The sequence below is a fragment of the Nyctereutes procyonoides genome, unplaced genomic scaffold (assembly GCF_905146905.1).
Source record: "Nyctereutes procyonoides isolate TBG_1078 unplaced genomic scaffold, NYPRO_anot_genome, whole genome shotgun sequence".
NCBI classification, from domain to species: domain Eukaryota; kingdom Metazoa; phylum Chordata; class Mammalia; order Carnivora; family Canidae; genus Nyctereutes; species Nyctereutes procyonoides.
In genome coordinates, this window is record NW_026575122.1 from 33652477 (window position 1) to 33673568 (window position 21092).

Sequence of the window (21092 nt, forward strand, 5' to 3'; positions counted from 1 at the left end):
CCTTTGCAGTAATCTCCTAAATGTTCTTCCTCTCTACAGATTTGCCTTCATTCTCCACACCCCACCCCTACCACCACTGCTCTACTGTCTCCACGGAGACCTTTGTGAAATGCGAATCTCATACTGCTCTTCAGGTCAGAACCAGTCAGTGACTCCTTGCTTTGGCATGCTGCTCTGCCTTCCTGTTACAGCCTTGTCTTTTGTCCCTGTCACCATCCCCTCCTTGCAGCTCCACAGAGTTCCTGTGTGAGATGTTCTGTTATGTTCTGTGGCTTTCCCACATGCTGCCTGCCCTGCCTGGAATGCCCCCTGCATCTACCCTCCCCTCACAGTCCCGCCCTGCCTCTCTCCCCCCAGGAAATGTTTCTGACTCTCACAGGCCAAGCTTATTATAAGTCCTTTATGCCACCGCGTTATCCTGTTGATGAGATCTGTCTGCTTAGGATTCTCTTCCCTATTAGACTTTGAATGACAAGTATTTTATTCATAGTGTATTCTCTTGAGAGGCCTTGTTCTAAATTCTGTAGATATCATAGAAAGCAAAACAAAATTCCCAGTCTTGTAGAGTGCCTTCTACACATGGGAGGTGGACAATTACAAAATATGTTAATGATATGTGCTTGTGCTCTGAAAAAAATACTATAGGGTAAGAAGGTAGAGAGTAGTAGGGTTGGAAGGTGTGCTTTTACATATAGCTCAGGGAAGGCATCTCTGCTCAGATGACTTTGTGTTTGTTTGTTTTAAAGATTTTATTTATTTATTCATGAGAGACACACAGAAAGAGAGGCAGAGACATAGGCAGAGGAAGCAAGGAGCCCTCTGCAAGGAACCTGATGTGGGACTTGATCCCAGGACCCTGGGATCATGACCTGAGCCAAAGGTAGATGCTCAACCACTGAGCCACCCAACCCAGGTGCCCCTGCTCAGGTGACTTTGACTGAAGGGAGGGAGCCAGTGAGCCATCTCCCAACAACAGGGAAGAGTGTTGGGAGTCATATACAGCGTGAGAAGCACTGCAGTGTCAGTATAGGGTGGGGAAGGCTCAGAGGATTTGTGCAAAAATATGGCTTGAATGGATCAGTGAGAAGTGTGCAGGTAGCTTAGGTGGGAGTTTTCATGGACTTTTTCAAGGAAGAGTCATTTTTGTGGATTTTGTATATCAAATATAAGAGGACTGTATATGCTCGTTGTGATGGAGAATGTTTATGGGGCTTCACTATCTTTCTTTCCCCATTTTGGCCAATCCCTGTTCAGATTGATAATTTCATACTGAGCTCACCTGGTCTCAATGGAATGCCTTTGTCTCGCTGGTACCTTGTTCTGAAGTGGTTTTCTTTTTTCTTCTTTCTCTCTCTTTTTTAATCAGTTGTTTTCTAACTGGCATGAGTGATTCATGTGAAACTCTGCAGAGGCCTCCCTGGGGGAAATGTTCTTTGATAAATAATTTGGTTAAATTTAATGAATAAGGATCTCATCTCTTTGGCAACTCTCCATGTATATGCCCTACAACATGCTTAGAGATTCTTGCTCATGCATTTATTATCATCTTTTTTCTTGGCTCATGCTATTGTAGTTTGACAACAGGAGTGTTGAGGGGGCCCACTTAGACCCAGCCTGTCTCCATTGTTTGTGCAACTTCCTGTGAGAATTTCGCCTTGCCAGGGCCGCCCCAGTCTAGGACTTTATTCCAAAGGTGTGAAGGTCCAGAAGTGCTATTTTCACTTTTTACTCAGAGATGAGAATGTTCTGGGGGCACTGAGTCATGCTTAATAAACTTAGGAGAGCCCGAAACATAACCCAGATGCCAATTTACTTATTTATGATAACAATGCTAACTTTCAAAGGGACTAGAATATTTGCGTGCTTCAGTCCGGGCTTTCCTACTTTGCTGACTTTGTTGATGGGCCCTGGAACTAAAGCAAGGAAGTTTGTTGAAAAAATATCTTGATGAATAGCTTCCTCAGGGTTGGGTCATGTGATGGGGCCATCTCTGCCATGTGCACACACCTGCCAAGGAAATTGCATGATCAACTGGTCAGGTACTTCCTCCCCCGGGGCCAGGCAGGAGACACATTGACTAGTCTTGCCATTTGCGGTTGCTGGGCACCTCCTCTTGGGTGACCTAGTACCTTTCAAGTGCAGCAGTATAGTTGGTTAGATTCAGCTGAGAGGCAGTACAGGGTGGTTAAGAGCATGGGCTCACTGGCATGTGATCCTGGGAACATGATTTCAATCTCTCTGGGCCTTGGTCTGCTCCCCTATAAAATGAGTATCAAAGGGTACTTTCCTCATAGAGTCTTTGTGAAAATTAAAAACAAGTGAATGAATATAAAGTGTCAGTTAATGTCAGCTATCAACTACCCTCATGTTCCAGTTTTTTCTCCTGTGGATTATACTGGAGTCACCTTTAGGTTGTGTTCACAAGTCATTTCACACAATTGCACACAGTGTTTGGGGTTGCTACTACAGGTAACTGCTATCATCCATTGAATGTGCTTTATGTATTTAACTATCAGAGGGAAACTGTTTCTAAGCATTTGGGTCTGAAAATCTCTGCCATTTAATTGGAGAGCATAATCCATTTATATTTATGTAACTCTTCCTATAATTAGGTTTAAGTCTGCATTCTTACTCTGTGTTTTCTACTTGTCTCATTTGTTTACTTTTTCCTCCATTTTTTTCAGATTGATTGTTTCTTAGTATTCCATTTTATCTCCTCTTTGGGCTTTTTAGCTTTGCTCTTTGTCTTGGATTTTATTTAGTAGCAACCTCTAGAGGTTATAGTCTATATCCTTATAAAAGTTTTAATGTGAGGGACGCCTGGGTGGCTCAGTGGTTGAGCACCTGCCTTCGGCCCAGGGCATGATCCTGGGGTCCCAGGATCGAGTCCCATGTCAGGCTCTCTGCATGGAGCCTGCTTCTCCCTCCTCCTGTGTCTCTGCCTCTCTCTCTGTGTCTCTCATGAATAAATAAATAAAATCTTAAAAAAAAAAAAAGTTTTAATGTGAGAACTTAAAAAATCTATCTCCATTTACCCAACTATTGACAGTTAACAGTTTTACTTCTGTATGTTATGAGCCCACAAAACATCAAGCAGCCATTTTCTTTTAAAGAAAATAAGAAACAAAAAGGTCTGTACATCTGCCTTCTTAATTACCTTTTCTAGTACTCTATTCTTTTGTGTAGGTAGATCCAAGTTTCCATCTGTTACCGTTTCCCTTCAGCCTAAAAAAACTTCAGGTACTATTTCTTGTAGTGATGAATTTCTCCTGGTGATGAATTCTCTCTTCTTGTTTATCCTTTTTAAAGGATATTTTTGCTGACATGTAGATTTCTAATTTAGTGGATAATTTTTCTTTTAGCACTTAGGGGATGTCTTCCCACTACTTTCTACTTTGCAGTTTTTTTATGTGAAGGTAGTAGTCATTTGTATTGTTATTCCTCTGTATGTAATGTATCTGTGTTTTCTTTGCTGCTCTTAGGTCTTGTCTTTTTTTTTTTTTAAGCAATTTGACCATGATGAGCCTACGTATGGTTTTGTATATTTTTCTCACGGCTTATGGGATGATGTGGATATATTTTTATCACATTTGGAAGAATTGTGTTTATTCTTCATATATTTTTCTGCCCTCATTTCTTTCTCATCTCTTTCTGGGATTCCAAATTCACATATGTTGAATCTGGATATCATCCCATGGTTATTGAAGCTTTGCTCATTTTCTCAAACTTTTTTTCTCTTTGCACTTAAATTTGCATAGTTTCTATTGGCCTTTCTTCAGCTTCCCTGGCATTTTTGTTTCCGGAGTGTCTTATCTACTGTAAGCTTATCAGTGTCTCTAATGAGATTCCCCATTTGTTTGCTCATTATGCCCATCATGTCCTTTAAATCCTGAACATATTTATATTAATTGTTTTAAAGTTTTTGTCTGCTAATTCTAACATCTTTGTCCCATCTGGGTCTAGATTCTCTGCTTCTTTGTATGTCTTGTGATTTTTTTTTTTTAATTGTGGGCCTAAACATTGCGAAGTATTTGAGAATATGGATTACTCTATCATCTCTAAAAGAAAAATGTTTAGTTTTCTTCTGGTAAGCACTTAACTTTCTGCTGGCTCAGCTAGATTCTCTTCAGGCTTGGACTTAAGCTACTTTAAGGTGGAACCAGAGTAGTCTTTACATTTGTGCTGTAGTACTAGTGGCCTTTCTAGGGCCTCAAACAAATGCCTGAAGTGTTTGGCAAAGTCTGAGAAGAACTTGAACACCTCTCAGTACTGTGTAACCTCTGGCATCTTTGTTCACTTCTTCATCTCCAGCTCTTGGTTGTTTTCTGCTGAGCCTTGCTGCCCAGAGCATAAGCAACTTTGTATTTGACCAGACTCAAGGGGGCTTGGAGGCATGTTTTTTTGGAGGGGTTTCTGCTCTTCATAGCTCCTCTCTCACTCACATCCTGCCTTCAAAATTCCAGCCCTGTAGGGCCAGTTCTGAATTCTGATTTCTGTTTCATCTGCCCAGTTGGACTGCTACTGTCTCTTTGGGCTCCACATCCTTAAGCTGTGGTTTGGAAAATGCTCCTAGGTATAAATCTGGGATAGATTTGGTGCTCATCACATATGATCTATCTCTCAAGATTCACAACCCTGTGCTGTCTCTTCTCCAGGGCCTAAAAACAGTTACTTCATATATTTTCCCCAGTTGTATGATTGTTTATAGTAGGAGAGTAAGTCTGATAACCATTACTCCCTCTGTCTAGAAGTTCTGCCAAAGGAATTTAGTGGAGCCTACCAAGCCAATTTCAGAATTCATATGGATGAGTTATATGTGCAAGAATAGCCAAGAAAAAAATGACAAGGAAAAAATTGAGAAGAAACTTGTCCAACCAGCTGTCAGAACACAGTATAAAATTATAGAAGTTAAAATATGGTGATAATAGTATAGTATTAGGAAGATAAGTCATAGAAAGTCTAAAAGCAGTTGCATGTATGATTATGATAGATGGTATTTCCAATCAGTGAGGAAGTGGATAGACTAATATATAGTCAAGATAATTCGATTTTTGTTTAAAAGAATATAAAGTGGGATCTTTATTGCCTACCATACATTTACAAAATTTTCAGATGAATTAAACAACTAAAACATTAAAATTTGTTCAAGTGGGGATCCTGGATGGCTCAGTGGTTTGGCGCCTGCCTTCGGCTCAGGGCGTGATCCTGGGGACCCAGGATCGAGTCCCACGTCGGGCTCCCTGCATGGAGCTGCTTCTCCCTCTGCCTGTGTCTCTGCCTCTCTCTCTGTCTTTCATGAATAAATAAATAAAATCTTAAAAAAAAAATTGTCCAAGTGATACTACTCTTCCTTCTAATACATAGGCAGTTTTTTTAGATGAGTATAGAGGATCAGCAGAGCAATTGTTTTTCCCTTTAATATTTGAATTTTAAAAGTATGGCATGGACTTTAATAATTAAAATTCTGTGTCTGTCTGCTTAGTACTTATCATAAGTTTGTCCTTGGAGCCTACCTAGTCTTACTCTATGTGGCATAGAGATGGTGTCTATTCATGTAAGAAGTGATGACTAGCTAACTATGTTCTTTGGGGTAGCCGTTGTTTATGATCGTACATTTTAATCCACAGAAATATTTTCAAGATATACTCTCTATTGGGAAATATATTCATGCTTTTAAACATAGATTAGTAGTCTTTTTAGAAAATGAATTTGCAAAATATATCAGGTGTCTTTGTTGCAGTGACTTCACAGTTAGAAATATATTCTAAGTACATACTCTTTTGTGTGCAAAAGAAAAAGCTTTGTGTTCAAAGATACTGCTTTCAGTATAATTTATAATGGTGATAAATTGGAAAGAACCAATTTTCCAAATGAAGAAAGCTAGTTAAGTAAATTTAGACGATCATGTAGCCATTTAAAGAGGTCTATAGGCAAGTAATGACATGAAAATGTTTATGTGAGGGAGGGAGGGCAAATTTCAGAACTCATGATTACAGTATAATAGGTAAAGTAGCTATCATACATGCAATGTTAAGTGTGATTTTGAGTGATGAGACTGGACTTTTTTTTTGCTTACTATATTTCCCATTTTTTAACATCTGATTTTTCTTTAATGAGTAATGAAGAAAACATTTATCATTTGAAATATATGTGTAGGTGAGAAAATATTATCTCTTTCCAGTGGCAAAGAATTTTTTAATAGGTAAAATTATAGCCCTGTGTTCTTAAAAATAATGTATACTCTAGGATAACATGCTTTTTTGTGGTATCCTCCATCAAAAATAAGTACAGCCTATTGAGACAACTTTTCCAACATTATTGCTTTTCCAGTATTAATTTTTAGGGGGAAAAATGTACCTTTAATTTTCAGTTGGTGGTGGTGTTACAAGTGATCTTTGACCATCTGAATTGCAGAGATTTTTCTTTATAGTGGTAAGATAGAGCTTACCATTTTAACCTTTTAAAGTATACAGTTAAGTGTCATTAGATATATTCACACTGCACAACAAATTGCAAAAAATTTTTTTAACATTTTATTTTTTTTTTTATTTGACAGAGAGCGAGCACCAGTAGGCAGAGCAGCAGGCAGAGAGAGAGGAAGAAGCAGGCTCTCCCCTGAGCAAGGAGCCCGATGTGTGGCTCCATCCCAGGACCCTGGGATCATGACCTGAGCCACTCAGGCACCCCCAAATTGTAAAGACATCAGCTTTCATTGGCTATAATATTAAACTGGGCCCAATTCTCTCTCTCTCTTTTTTTTTTTTTAACATTTTATTTATTTATTTGAGAAACAGAGAGAGGCAGAGACACAGGCAGAGGGAGAAGCAGGCTCCATGCAGGGAGCCCGACGTGGAACTCGATCCTGGGTCTACAGGATCACGCCCTGGGCTAAGGCAGCGCTAAACTGCTGAGCCACCCGGGCTGCCCCCAATTCTCTTTAAAATTTTTTTTTACTACCTTAAGTATTTACTAAAGGCCTACTCAGTGCCATATACTGTGTCTGGGGGTGCAACAGTAAATGAGACAGATGTGGTTTCTGTCTTCTTGGAGCTTACATCTTTTGGAGAAGTGAACAGAATGCTTGGTGTGACCTAAGTGTGAAGATGAGCTGCTCTAAGAATACACATTGAGGAACTAACCTGGGGGTGGGGGTGGCCCGGAAGACTTCCTGTGGAAGTGACACTGAGTGGAGACTTGCTGGATGAGTAAAATCCTTTTAAGTATTTTAAACTAGATAAAGAGGCGGCAGCATTTGAGGCACAGGGAATAGCACGGAGGAAACTTCCTGAGGCAGGAGCAAGGACCTGAGAGGAAAGGCGTGTGTCCCAGGAAGAGTAAGTAGGGTGATGCAGAGACAGGAGGGCTGACTCTGGAGGACCTGGCAAGTAGTGGTAAGGATGCCAGGCTTTTTCCCAGGGGAAATGCAAAATCATCAAAATGTTTTAATCAGAGAAATTTGATTTAATGTTTAAAGATCACTTTTATTGCCTGTAGAGAAGGGAAGACATTAGTTCCCTTAATGGTTTGAAAAGACAGAGCCTGATAATGGATTGGAGTGTGTGTGGGGGGGGGGGGGGGTGAAGGGGAAAGAGGCAGAAGCGTGACTCCTAGGTTTCTGGCCTGTGAGAAAGTACTGAGAAAAGGAACACTGGATAAGGAGCAGTTTGGGGAGAAAAGACGATGAGTTCAGAATTGGACAAGTTTAGAGTTGGAGGTGCCTGCAGGATATCCAAGAGGAGACGCCCAGTAGGCAGTCGTACTTGTGGGTGGAGATCCCAGGAGAGAAGTCTGGGCATATAAATGGTAAATGACCCAAAAAATAATTAGTATGTTTCATGGCATAGTTAAATCTTTTTATATCTCTTTCATCTGCTTTTTGTCTCTCAGCGGCTGTAGGAATGAATCCTGTTACTGCCGTTAACAGATGGATTCCCTTCTGATGCTGACCAGCACTTAAAAAAAAAAAAAACATAAATGTTGTGTTTATTGCCTTGAACTTCACCTTCAGTATGCAAACACAAAATCCCACCAAAGCAAACTCTGAGACTGCCAGTGTATTTTTTTTTTTTAAATGAGTCTGTGAAAGTTTAGGTCTGAATTCAATCCAAACTCCTTCATTATACAAATAGAAAACGGTGGCCGGTGTGGTTTTGAATTTTATAAGGTTACATAGCTGGGCAGTTGCAGAATTGGCCCTAGAATTCAGGACCGTGTACTGACTGGGCAGTGCTATTTCCACTTATTTTTACTGCTTCCCCGTCCTATTGAATAGCTGCTGGCTTCAGAGTACCAATTACTAATGATTTGTTTCTTAAGGAATATGGAACAGACCTACTCTGTTTGGTGTCAGACCCTTGAGGGCTGGAATTGTCTTTTTTTAATTAATTAATTTAATTAATTAATTAATTTTATTTATGATAGTCACACACACACACACACACACACACAGAGAGAGGCAGAGACATAGGCAGAGGGAGAAGCAGGCTCCATGCACCGGGAGCCCGACGTGGGATTCAATCCCGGGTCTCCAGGATCGCGCCCTGGGCCAAAGGCAGGCGCCAAACCGCTGTGCCACCCAGGGATCCCTGGAATTGTCTTTTTATACAATATTCATTCCCATGATAATAAATTTCCAAAGGAAAATTTTGAATTCTTATGAAAGCATTTTGAAACTTCTCATGGCTCATGGACCCCTTTGGTTCTCTAACGAGGGGATAACTCTCTGGCTGTGCATATAATAATACAATCTTACATGCAGTTTCAGAAACTCCATAGATTACAAGTTAAAGAAATCCTGTTATACAATTGGGCTATTCTCAGGGACTTGTGAACCGTTTGTTCTAGAAAGAAGTTCACTAATTTCCTGATTGTCTCAAATGAGTATCAGTATGTTTAAGACATTGAATAGTAGCTGAGTTAATTTCCTGGATACCTTACACACAGTTCATGTGTGCTAATCCATTAGTCACTATTGACTAATACGATGTCCATCTCAGTGACACACTCTCTAGAAGTTGTATTTTTTTTAATTTTTTAAAAAAGATTTTATTTATTAGAGAGAGAGAGAGAGAGAGAGGGCACAAGCTGGGGGAGGGGCAAAGGGAGAGGGAGAAGCAGACTCCCCATTCAACAGGGAGCCCGATGCAGGGCTTGATCCCAGGACACTGAGATCACAACCCAAACCAAAGGCAGATACTTAACTGACTGAGACACCCAGGCGCCCCTCTCTAGAGGTTTTATTTTATTTATTTATTATTTATCATTTTTTTTCTCTAGAGGTTTTAAAAGGTAGTTACGTGGTGCTGAATTAGATAGAAATCTGTTGATGTCTCAGCAGAAATGTTATATCCTCTTAACATTCTTAAAAGTAATAACCCAGTTAGACGTGTAAGCCCTGACATAGGAAAGGACGATTCTTTCCTGTCCAAAGTCAGGACCAAGAGAAGCCTGTTTTATTGGTGCTCACCTATTTCCAGGGGAGGGAAACAGCCTTAAGCCTGAGCGCGCCTTTGGTTGTGTTGAGCTGGGAGTAGAGCCCCCGCCCTGCACCAGGTTCTTCTCAAGCACCTCCTTCACTCTCTACTTACCTACCATTCTCATCCCCTTCATCTGATTAGCACCGGAAATTCTCCCGACCTCTAGCTCCTCCTGCTCAGGATGAATTTCTAGCCAGCCAAGCTGCCTCCTTTTCCTTATTCACTAGTTTCTGACGAATTGGCACTTTTCTGTGACAGACTCTTAGCACTATCTAAAATGATATTATCTGTGTGCCCTTTCTAGAATGAAAACCTCATGTAGGCAGGAATCTTACCAGTCTCATTCACCACTCTATCTCCATTACCCAGGACGATGCCTAGTGCTGACTGAGGTCTTGGCAGGTGCACAGTAAATATTTGAATGAATGAATGAATATCTACCCCATAAACTCCCCAAGGACACTGACAGCGTATGGCAACACAGATAGGTTTTTATTAAAGCCTAGTCCAGCGGCTAGCCTGTCAGAGCCCAGTCACATAGCCTCCTGAGAACACTTACCACATGGTTTCCCTTCATTCTAGGATTTGCTGTGGTTACCCAGAAGCCACACTGAACTGTGCTCTAAATCATTTAGCCAGTTGAAGAAAGTGTCTTTTCTGTCAGGTACTTAAGCAGAATGGCTAAGAGGTTTGGCTGTGGAGCCAGACTGTCTGGTTCAAATCTTCCTGGCTGTGTGACTCTGGCAGTTTACTGATCCTTAATGTGGCTGGGTACATTCACCGGTAGATTGAGGCTACCAGTAGCACCTGTTTTATAGGATTATCTGGAGGATTAAGTGAGTTGCTATAGGTAATGTATTAGGAACTATTCTAAGATATATGTACTCAGTAAATGTAGGCAGGGTAATGACAATAATGGAGGTGTTGGTATTTGACCAGTAACGTCAAAGGGTGAATATTATTAGGCTTTGTTTTCAATCTGGGCATTCTGTTTTATTAACCATTCTTTCATCATTGCTTTCTTAAAATATAAAAATCAAGTAATCTCTTAGAAATACTTTTTAAAATATTCACATTAAGTGATTTCTAAAAGATAACTTGTTAAGAAGCAATTTGAATCCTTGTATTAGTTGCATTATTATGCAAAATTTTTTCGTGAGGATACTGAGTAGGTTTTCCTTCCCCAGGATCTGTGTAAAATGCATATTATCTATTTGAAGCATTTCTATAATACTGTCCTTCATATGTGGATCTTCCTCACATATTTTCTGTAGGAAAACATTAATAAAAAATTGTGTTATTATGAAATCAAACTGAACTACCCAGCATGGAAGATTACTTTCTGGAATTTTTAAAAAAGTACCTCACATAGAACTTAATTATGCTTCTGTGCACCCTTTTTTTACATGGCAAGTCTAAATGACAGATTAAAAGTTTCTGTCAGGAAGAATTATTTTTAGGTCAGCCTTAAGAACAGGGAGGGAGGGGACGCCCAGGGTGGCTCAGCAGTTGAGCACCTGTCTTCAGCCCAGGATGTGGTCCTGGAGTCTCCGGATCAAGGCCCACATCGGGCTTCCTGCATGGAGCCTGCTTCTCCCTTTGCCTAGGTCTCTGCCTCTCATGAATTAAAAACAAAAACAAAACAAAACAGGGAGAGAGGAGAGAGTAGGAGAGAAGGGAAACAACAAAATAAAACAAAAAACCCCTTCAATTATAACCCATACCCTTAATCGATGACCTTTATAGTCATCTGGGCATAGAGGAAAAGTACAAAGAAAATTGAAACATAATCTGCCTATGAGCTAAGTGTTTTTTGGTTTTTGTTATTGCTAAAGTATTAATAATAAAAATACTGTTCATAGTTTCCTAATAGTCTAAAATTTTTTGGGCTTTTTTCTTGGTCTTATGTTTTTCTGTTTTTCCCCTATCACTTAGGGGAAAAAAATGAACCGTAGAAAGGTTCTTAAAGCAAGAGAGTGCATAAAAACAGTAGATGAGATGTCTGAGAATTGTCTCATTTGTTTTTTTAATGAGACATGTGGAAGATAGATGTATCCATGAATCAGTACCTTCAATTCTGTGTAAGTGAGCTATCGACTGGAGATTTCCAGCCTCCTGAAGTCCAGGAAGTTACAGGCTTGGGGAGTCGATTTTTTTTTTTTTTTTTGGTGGTAGTATTGTTTAATTTTCATCCTCAACATGTCAATCTGTTTCTTCCAAAAAGCTTCAGTACAGGGTTAGTGGGATGAGTAGTAAAGGCTCTCATAGGTTATACGGATAATACTGGAAAATGACAAAAATAGAAGAAAGAGATAAAGAATAATTAAAAAAAAAAAAACAAGGTACTTGGCTTAGAAGGAATGCAGAGTTGAAGACCTAAAACAACTGCCATAAAACTAAGTCATTTAAATCAAGTAATAAAAGGAAAAAAGAAAGCTGGTTGGTCTATATAGTATATTTTGATATGGTCTGTCATTGTCATTTGTCATGCTTATTTTTAGTTAGATGGCTGTAGAATATGACTTTGTGGCCATGGTGTGGTAACTAGGGTCTCTGATGTGCGCGTGTGTGTATGTATGTGTGTGGGTGTAGGGAGTGTGTGTGATTGTTAGAAGCCTTTCACAAAGACAGTTTTCTTTCTTGTGCTTTCCAGATTTTCGCCTGATGGGAGGCTAATTGTATCGTGTAGTGAAGATAAAACTATTAAAATTTGGGATACCACAAATAAGCAGTGTGTTAATAACTTCTCAGATTCTGTAGGGTAAGTTCTTTCTCTCTGTGCATTTGTATGGGGTAGTTTGCTAAGCAGATATTTCTTTATTAAAATTCAAATAAAGAAATGAAGGGAAGAAAATCAGAATCTAAGACTATCTTAATCCTTTCCTCCTAGGTTTGCAAATTTTGTGGATTTTAACCCTAATGGTACATGCATAGCGTCAGCAGGTTCTGATCATACGGTAAAAATCTGGGATATAAGAGTAAACAAATTGCTCCAGCATTATCAAGGTAACAATTTCCATGACAACAAAATCCAGTTGATGCCTGGCCTCCTCCAGGAACCTCTTAAACCCACAGACCGTGCTTCTCAGTGTGGTACGGCCCTCTTAAAGAGAGTCAGGGGCTGCCTTTGAATTGACTGGAGACCAGTTAATTCAATCAACAGTGTAGTCTGAGAAGCTGGGATGGGTGTCAGAGTAGAGAGGGAGGAGGAGGAACCTTGAAAATGATGCCAGGGCTGTTAAAAAATAAGTTACAGTGAGATGTCCACAGATTGGCTCTCTGCATAATAAGAGAGATCAGGGATAGAAATTGACTCTGAATTCTGAATCAGGAGTTCTGTGAGCACAAATAGGTGTTATAATTGGTGGAGAACAGCATCCTACTGTTGCTATGTATTGAAACCAGAAGAGAAATGAATTGATTTCTTGGTTTGTATTGGATTTACATTAAAATCCACATTTCCTTTTTAAAAGAAGTATAATACTTACCAGTAGCAGACACCATGCAGAATCCTTACAACAGCTCTGGGAAGTAATTATTATTACTTCCCATTTTAAAGATGAGGAGATTGAGGCTTGAGGGTAAGTCCCGTGCTACAATAATGGATAGAACTAGAGTAGGGTTTTCTGTTTTCAAAGCATGTGAAAGAACAACCTTCCGATGGCTGTGTTGTACTGCCTCCTGTTGGACGGATCGTGTCCAGGAATGAACTGTTGGAGAAGCTGGGAGAGACTGTGCACGTCTGCAGATAGACCTGTAGGCCCTTCACCCCTGAGCCTCAAGCCCCATTAGCTGATTATGAGATTCCTATTTCTGGCTAGGTCGTATACCTTGTGTGAGCTGGCGGCGGTCAGCTATTGGCTATATTATATTGGTTATGGATCTGAAGAGTTTATAGTTATGTGGTTAATAAGCTCATCTTTCCAGGACACACTTGGACTTTTTTTTTTTTTTGAGATTTTATTTATTTATTCATGAGAGACAGAGAGAGAGGGGCAGAGACACAGGCAGTGGGAGAAGCAGGCTCCATGCAGGGAGCCCGACATGGGACTCTATCCCAGGTTTCCAGGATCACACCCTGGGCTGAAGGTGGCGCTAAACCGCTGAGCCACCCGGGCTGCCCACACTTCGACTTTTAGCTACTCTGTCTCATTAGCTGGAAGTTTAAGCTGTTTGATGGCAAGATACTTACTTGTTTTAGTGAACTGTATGGAATTTTGGTGTTGCGGAGACATTGCCTTTAACGGATTGTTTCCAACCTAATAATGCTAATAGGGCAAAGGGACATCTTTAGAATTAAAAATTGTTCTCTGAACTTTTTGCTTTTATCTTCTATGAATCAGTTCACAGTGGTGGAGTTAATTGTGTCTCATTCCATCCTTCGGGCAACTACATCATCACTGCTTCTTCAGATGGCACACTTAAGATTCTCGATCTCTTAGAAGGAAGGCTCATATATACACTTCAAGGACATACGGTATTAACACTAAGATTTGTGCTTTTTAAATAATATATATTTTTAAAGTGTTGATCCATTTTATTATGTGTCTTTATTGTTGTCCTCCCAGGTGTAGCACACAATGCCACTATCACACACACACGCACACACACACGCACATACACGCATACAGATGTTTGCTTTCAGGGCTTTGTTTTTATCCTCTGGAAGCAACTCTTAGAAATATTATTTTATTGTAGTTCTTGTCAAAATCAATGTGTATCTTTCAACGGCCATTAAATTAATCTTTCACTGCTGTCTTCCTCAGCATGTAGGGTAGGTTTGACTGGTCAGATGATGATGGATAAGCAGTGTCCAGTGTCCTTCCTTGTGATCCTTCTGCTTATGTGGAGGCTGCCCCAGGGCTCTGACACTGAGCCTCTCACACCCTCTCACTCACTCCTTTTCACTAATCTGATTGGTGAGTTTAGAAGGAGAAAGTCAACAAGTAGAGTGCCTTCTGTTAGGAGACTGCCGCCAGTGTTTTTCTCTGATATTTCTTGTGGGCATGCCTGCCCTTGTCCTGTCTTGCCTGTGATGGGGTATTCAAATCTGACTCATTTTGGGATTCAGTTCTTCAGCCCATTTGCCCACAGATAAAGCCACATGTTCTCTTTACAAGCCTTTAACAGTAAGAAAGATGACATGCCTATGCATTGATTTTCAGTTGACTTAGAACCCAGTGAGGAAGAGGCTTACTATTTATGGAACCTGTTCAATCACACACACACACACACACACACACACACACACACCAGCAAATAACACGCTAAATAAAAACTTGTAAGTATATAGACTATTCTTCCTTTCTGGGTAAATATTCAAACTTCTCTAAATTTTTTTTAGAATGCATCCTGCATCCTCTTTTTTAAAGATGTACTAGGTACTTCCTTTTAACCAAGTATAAGCTGTTTATCTCCAGAAATAGAATAGGCTTTGTGGTCTATGGGAGAAGGGATTCTTTTTGCCTTCATATATCCTGCCTGGCTTCCTGCTTTGCTTTATCATTTGTTCTGCAGCTGTGTTAGAGGGAAGCAGAAATAGACACTACCCAGCTCAGATATATATGTATCCATGGATTTATCCTGAGTAAACAACCAATAAAAGTGATCAAGGATTAAAATATCCATGGACTAATACAGAATAATAATAATAATACAGAATAATAGGAGAAAAAGACAATATTTCAGGAGAAAAACAGTGCACACAAAGATGGAATTTTTCACAGTAGAGTAAAGATGTATGGTTGTCCCCCCAGATTTTTCTTATACAGATTAAGGACGTTAGTAACAAACAATATACTAATACTTTTGAGATGAGAAAGAATTACTCTTACCTTGACTGAAAAATTGACCTAGAGGCTATGCATCTTGTGACTTGTCCAACTCCAGAGTCATTGCTTAATTTCAGGTTCTCACTACCTCTCACCTGGATAATTGCAGTAATTTCTTAACTGGCTCCAACCATTAATTCTTGCTCTAATTCATCATTCTTACAATGGTGATCTCAGTGTTCCACAATCACAATTCTCCTCCTATCTGTGTCCTGCTGGCAAAACTTGCAGTGACTCAGTGTTGCCCACATGAGGGGAAAGAGCCCAGTGAAGCCTGTTGTGGTCAGGAAATAGTCTTTATTCATATCACCTTATAGACTTGTTATTCAGTTTCTGCTAGTAATTTGTTGAATAAAGAGTCCAAAACCAGAAAATCTTAGCAGACATTTAACTGACACATGTAACAAGCTTTTCTTCAAATGAAAAGAGAGTGTATATCCATATTTTTATTAGTATTGCTTTTTAAATCTAGTATCATTTATATGTGTTTTAATAAAATTGAGTTGGTTCTTTGATCATCTTTACTCTGCCTACATTAGTTGGCAGTGACTGGATACGTTTTATCAGACTTACTGCATAAATAGTCTACATAGATTAGGATGAAAAATTTATACAGTCTTCCTGGCCATGAGAAAACAATACCAAGTGCTTTTTTTCCTTTTTTGTCTCCCTTTATTTCTTAGGGACCTGTCTTTACTGTCTCATTTTCAAAAGGTGGAGAGCTGTTTAGCTCAGGAGGTGCAGACACACAGGTTTGTAAATCTTTCAGCTCCTTCCTTGATTTGGTGAAGGTGAAGGATTCCGAGACCTCGGCTAAGATTCTTAACAACCAGCTAGTTTGTATGTGTTAAGATGATTATCAATGAATTTATATTTTAATTTAATGCCAAGAAGTCTGCTGTCTCATAGCTGAAACAATGCCAGTTCTGGTACTTTCTGGACCTCAAACAGCAATTATTTCTTGTGCTCCTCTCAGTGCTCAGTTACACATGTAATTTACTGAATTCCCAGTGTTGATGTGGCACTTCCATTTGAACTGTTGCCTCGTCTTTTATCTCTAGGTCTTGTTTTTCAAATGTTAAGCTCCTGGAGGATGGTAAATATAAATTGTTAATGTAGCAATATGCATTTTTTTTTGGGAAATGACCAAAAGTCATTCACAGGTAGGTGTACTGAATGAGGTGGGCTGCCAAGCCAAGAACATGATTTTGAACTTTGAAAAGGTAAGAGAGGATTTTAAAGTAATGAGTTACTTTCTTAGTATGAATTTTCAATTGGACATGAAGGCAACTCAAAGTGTTAAATCTCTCCCTCTCACCCTTAAAAAATGTAGTATTGGGAAGTAGTAGCGCTGGTGTTGAAATATACATCTAGCCTTCCTGACTACTATTGTGAAGAACAATCATTATGTATACTGGTTTTTTTTTAAAAAGTCAGTTTTGTTGCTTTTACATGCAAGTCAATTAAGTGCCCACTTACTAATTTTTTATAGGTCTTATTATGGAGGACTAATTTTGATTATTTGAATTGTAAAGACATGATTAAAAGAAATCTCAAAAGGTTACATTTTGATTCATCACCACATCTTGTCGACATATACCCAAGAACACCACATCCCCATGAAGGGAAAATTGAGACTGTTGAAGTGAGTACTGTGGCATAGACATCCTACTGTTTGTAAATGTACATTTTGGGGCAATTGGTCAACTAGATGCTTAAAATTATACTTTATTATGGAAAACCTAGTTATGTCTTAAAACAATAGCACTTTGGGAGACAATTTTCACTAATACAATAAGACTATAAATAATGACAGTGGGTAATTCTGCTGAAGCCTTTCAGGTTCGCTGCTTAAAGGCCTAGAAATAAAGGTTAAATATTGTGTCAGTGATAATAGAAATGAGAAATCAAACCTTAGGCCTGTGGTAATCATGAAGCCTGAATGACTTCGTATTCTTGATGTGTTTAGGGAGCACCTGTGATGGCTGTCACAAGAACAGGACTGAAGGGAAGAATTTTTGTTAACAGTTCCTAGAATGGGTATCTTAAAGCCTTTTTTATGACCAAAAAAAAAAAAAAAAGTTTCATGGACAGTAAAAAAGAAGAGATTTAGGCATTAAACCTAGTAATTGAGACCATTTTACTATTTTCCTACATTGCCTACAGATTTTCAAATATATAATTATCTATTTAGCCATAGGTTTTCGTTGACAAGTTCTCTTAGGTCCTATGGATTTAAATGTTCTACTCTGTTCAAAGGCAGAATTCATCTTTGCTGGATACTTGGCTGGTGTTTGTTTTCTTTCCATTTTGCATGATTCTTCTTAAGCCCTTTTCTCTCCCAAGAGCTGATACTGGAAATCACTATTACCTATTTATCTGAATTGTTTTTCCATCATTGACAGAACCTTGCTTTGATTTTGGAGTAGCTGTTTTGAGTTCTTAGCACTTACTCCTGAGTGGCAGTTCAGTCACCCACAGGGTTATGTGGTGGATCCGTACCCCCTTCCACCGTCCCTCTGTCTCCACCCAATCAGGTCTTTGATTTTGGATTCTGTTAGCCACAATGTGTGTGTGTGTGTGTGTGTGTGTGTGTGTGTGTGTGTGCGCGCGCGCGCACGCGCGCGCGCATTTAAGTTTTTAAAACTTTTTAAAGTTTTTTGGGGTATTTTCTAGATTTTGTTTAGTCTAACCTGATTTGGGGATTGCTGTCCTAGTTTTTTCTTGGTGGTGTTTATTTTCAATTCTTACTTTTAATTTTTGTCCCTCCCATCCTCTGACCATCTTTCTAGTTCTTTTAAACAAAGTATTTACCATGTGCCTTATTGCTTCTTTGTGCTGTTATTGTATCAACATGATTAATGTATCTTTTTAAAAATTTCTTTGAAAGAAATAATGTAATTTGTGGCTCATCACATTTTTGTTTCGGTGTCTGCAATGATAGATGTATTTGTGGATTCCTCTGATCACGTATAATGTATACATGAAATATATTTTATTTTTATTTTTTTTAAAGATTTTATTTATTTATTCACGAGAGACACAGAGAGAGAAGGAGAGAGGCAGAGACACAGGCAGAAGGAGAAGCAGGCTCCATGCAGGGAGCGAAATATATTTTAATTTGAGTTCCCTTTTCTTGTTTTACCCCAGCTGGTTTTATTGACTCGTGGTGTATTTTTATTCTAGCATTTCTGTGGTTTGGCTGGGCTTGATCATCAGTGTTGCTGCTGCCCTGTCATCCACTCAGCCACCTTTCCAGAGTGGTGGTGGGGTAGAGCTGCAGGCTCATCCCAGGTCCCCTGACTCCTAATTCAGTGATATTTCCATGACACCACACTACCCCCGTATTAGAGACCTAAGCCTTTTTCTGTGTGATTAACTGTCATCCCCAGCCCACTTAAGAGTGCTAGACTTTCTTTAAAATGTCAACAAGTTGTCCGAGAAGCTCTGCTCTGACAGAGCAGCCAGAAAGCAGTAAAAACAGCTAGGTTGCTTTGTTTGGTAGGTCTAGATGACCTAGGCCATGCAAAGTCACTCTCAACCATGATTTTCTCAGGTACACTTGAAAAATCTATTAAAATCCAACTTTTCATCCTAGAATCAGAGTTCAGTTATATTATACAGAATGTTGAGCATTATGATGGAATTGTGTTTGTGGCCTTAAGAATGTCAGCCTCTGTGTGGCTGGTTTAAATTACCTGTAAAGCACTCACAGTTGCTTAAATTAAGTACCCAGTATGACATGTATTTGTTAAAACATCTTCAGATCATGTAATGTTAAAATGCCAGAGAAATGAAGTGGTAGGATGCTGCATATGAACAGCTGTTTGCCTTTTCCCCCCCTTTTTTCTTGAAAGCTCTTATAGTCAAGCAAGGGTGTAAAGTTTTCTAGACAGAGGACTTCTTTAATATTAGAAGTAAATGTTAAATATCAAAAAATTTTAAAGGCTACAGGTTAATGTCCAAGCACCCCTCATAGAACCAAAAGACTAGTAATTTGAAGGTATTACTTAGAATGAAAGAGGATGAATGAGAATAGAAGTTGTACTACTGCTATGTCCAGTTAAGATTAGTACATTTTACTTTGAACTACTATGTTTGGTGGATTAATTTTTTTTCAAAGGTTCAGGCAAGGTCAATTTATATACGATAAGCTACTTTGGAAATATTTGAAAATTAGAAAGAAAATTTTTTTGAGGTCTGAATTCATGATTAATAGTATAATGATCTAGTTGATTTCCCTAACCTTTTTTATCCTAACCACGAGTATTACATTTCTGAGTTTGAAGCAACATTGTATTTCTATTATTCATATATATATATTCATATATATATATTCATATATTGTATTTTCTGTGAGGTTCATTTGAGTGGCATAATCTCAATCTTTTGGGTGAAATTGTTTGGCCTTTTGCAAAAAACTACCTATATGCCAGTGTTAGGTGCTTTGTTTGTTTGAAGGTGGGGAACCTGCAGTCTCAGACCTTGGGTTCCAGCTGAATAAATATGTAAATTACTAATTCTTACATGGATAGAGAGAGTGATAACAGATTGCTTTTTAGAACAGATGAGAGGAGGCCACATGAAAGAAGGTGTGAAGTATCCAATCCTAGCTCCAGCTGTGTGAAATAGATCCCTCCTGTGTCCTTTCCACTGATCTAACTGCAGATCCTTTGTAGCACTTCTGGCCTAGGCACTCCATCTTTTTAAAAAAAATATTAAGTAATCTCTATACCCAACGTGGGGCTCAAACCTACAACCCTGAGATCAAGAGTTGCACGTTCTACTGACTGAGCCAGCCAGGTGTCCCCTAGGTACTCCATCTTAATTAAAAATGTGAGAACAGCTTCTTTCTTTTTTTAGTGGGAAAGAAGTCCAGTTTTAAAACAAGGTATCTTAACTCTGACCATGCTGTGTTATGGCACATGATTAATTCATGCTGTCTTTATCTTCTTCAGACTGGCATGGGCTGAATTGCACCTCCAGATAAAACTAAACATTCATTCTAAAAGGGTAATTTCATATGTAAATGTAATATGTACTTCTCTACAAATCTTGTATTTTATTTCTAGCTATGGCATATATTCATATTGTTTCGGAGCTCAATAAGTGTTCTTCAGAGATTATATAATAATACCAGTAATAATAATAATAACATTACAGACCAAGTTATTCTAATTAGCTTATATAAATTGTCATTAAATGTTCCTTAGAAACTCAATGAAGTACTATTTTTATTCCTTGAGGAATTGAGGCACATGTAAGTTAAAACTTAAAGTTAGTAAGTGGCAGTGCTAGAATTTCAGTGCAGGCACTCTGGTTCCATTTTGTGCTTTTAACCATTTTTATGTAATGCTTCAAAATAATCAAAATTGAATTTTAATCTGTTAATAGGCAGTAAGTATCTATGAGCAGGAGGACATTGTATTAGCTTTAGAGTATGCAACAAAGAACAAAACAGGTGTATTCCTTGCCCTTCAGAATTTGTTAGTAGCAGTCTTTGTGCTCACGGACTCCTCAGTGAGGGGTACACAGAGCCCCAGGATGGGATGGTGCATGTGAGGCTTCTCTCCTGCACAGAGGCCTCAGTGATATATCCTGGTTCAGTGATGGAGAGAACTCAGTCCCTCAGTAGAGTCCCGCTCTGTTTCAAGATGAGTGTAGTTACGACACGGTTCTTCCCTTTATTAAGGATGGAGTGCTGTTAATATTCCTGGAGGTTAGCTAGCAAAGAACCTAACTGGAAGCATCACTCCCTACACATATTTTCTTTTGGAGAAGACTG

At 39.0% G+C, this 21092-nt stretch overlaps 1 protein-coding gene across 4 annotated transcripts in view; it reads left to right on the forward strand.

The window, feature by feature from the left end:
- Positions 1 to 21092, forward strand: part of POC1B (POC1 centriolar protein B) — a 97835-nt gene that overhangs the window by 33231 nt on the left and 43512 nt on the right. For all 4 annotated transcript variants that reach the window (XM_055336650.1, XM_055336649.1, XM_055336651.1 and 1 more), the window contains 5 exons: positions 12130 to 12237; positions 12367 to 12482; positions 13820 to 13953; positions 15991 to 16059; positions 16800 to 16952. In XM_055336650.1, coding sequence (XP_055192625.1) covers positions 12130 to 12237; positions 12367 to 12482; positions 13820 to 13953; positions 15991 to 16059; positions 16800 to 16952 — 580 coding nt within the window. The remainder of the gene's footprint in view (positions 1 to 12129; positions 12238 to 12366; positions 12483 to 13819; positions 13954 to 15990; positions 16060 to 16799; positions 16953 to 21092) is intronic.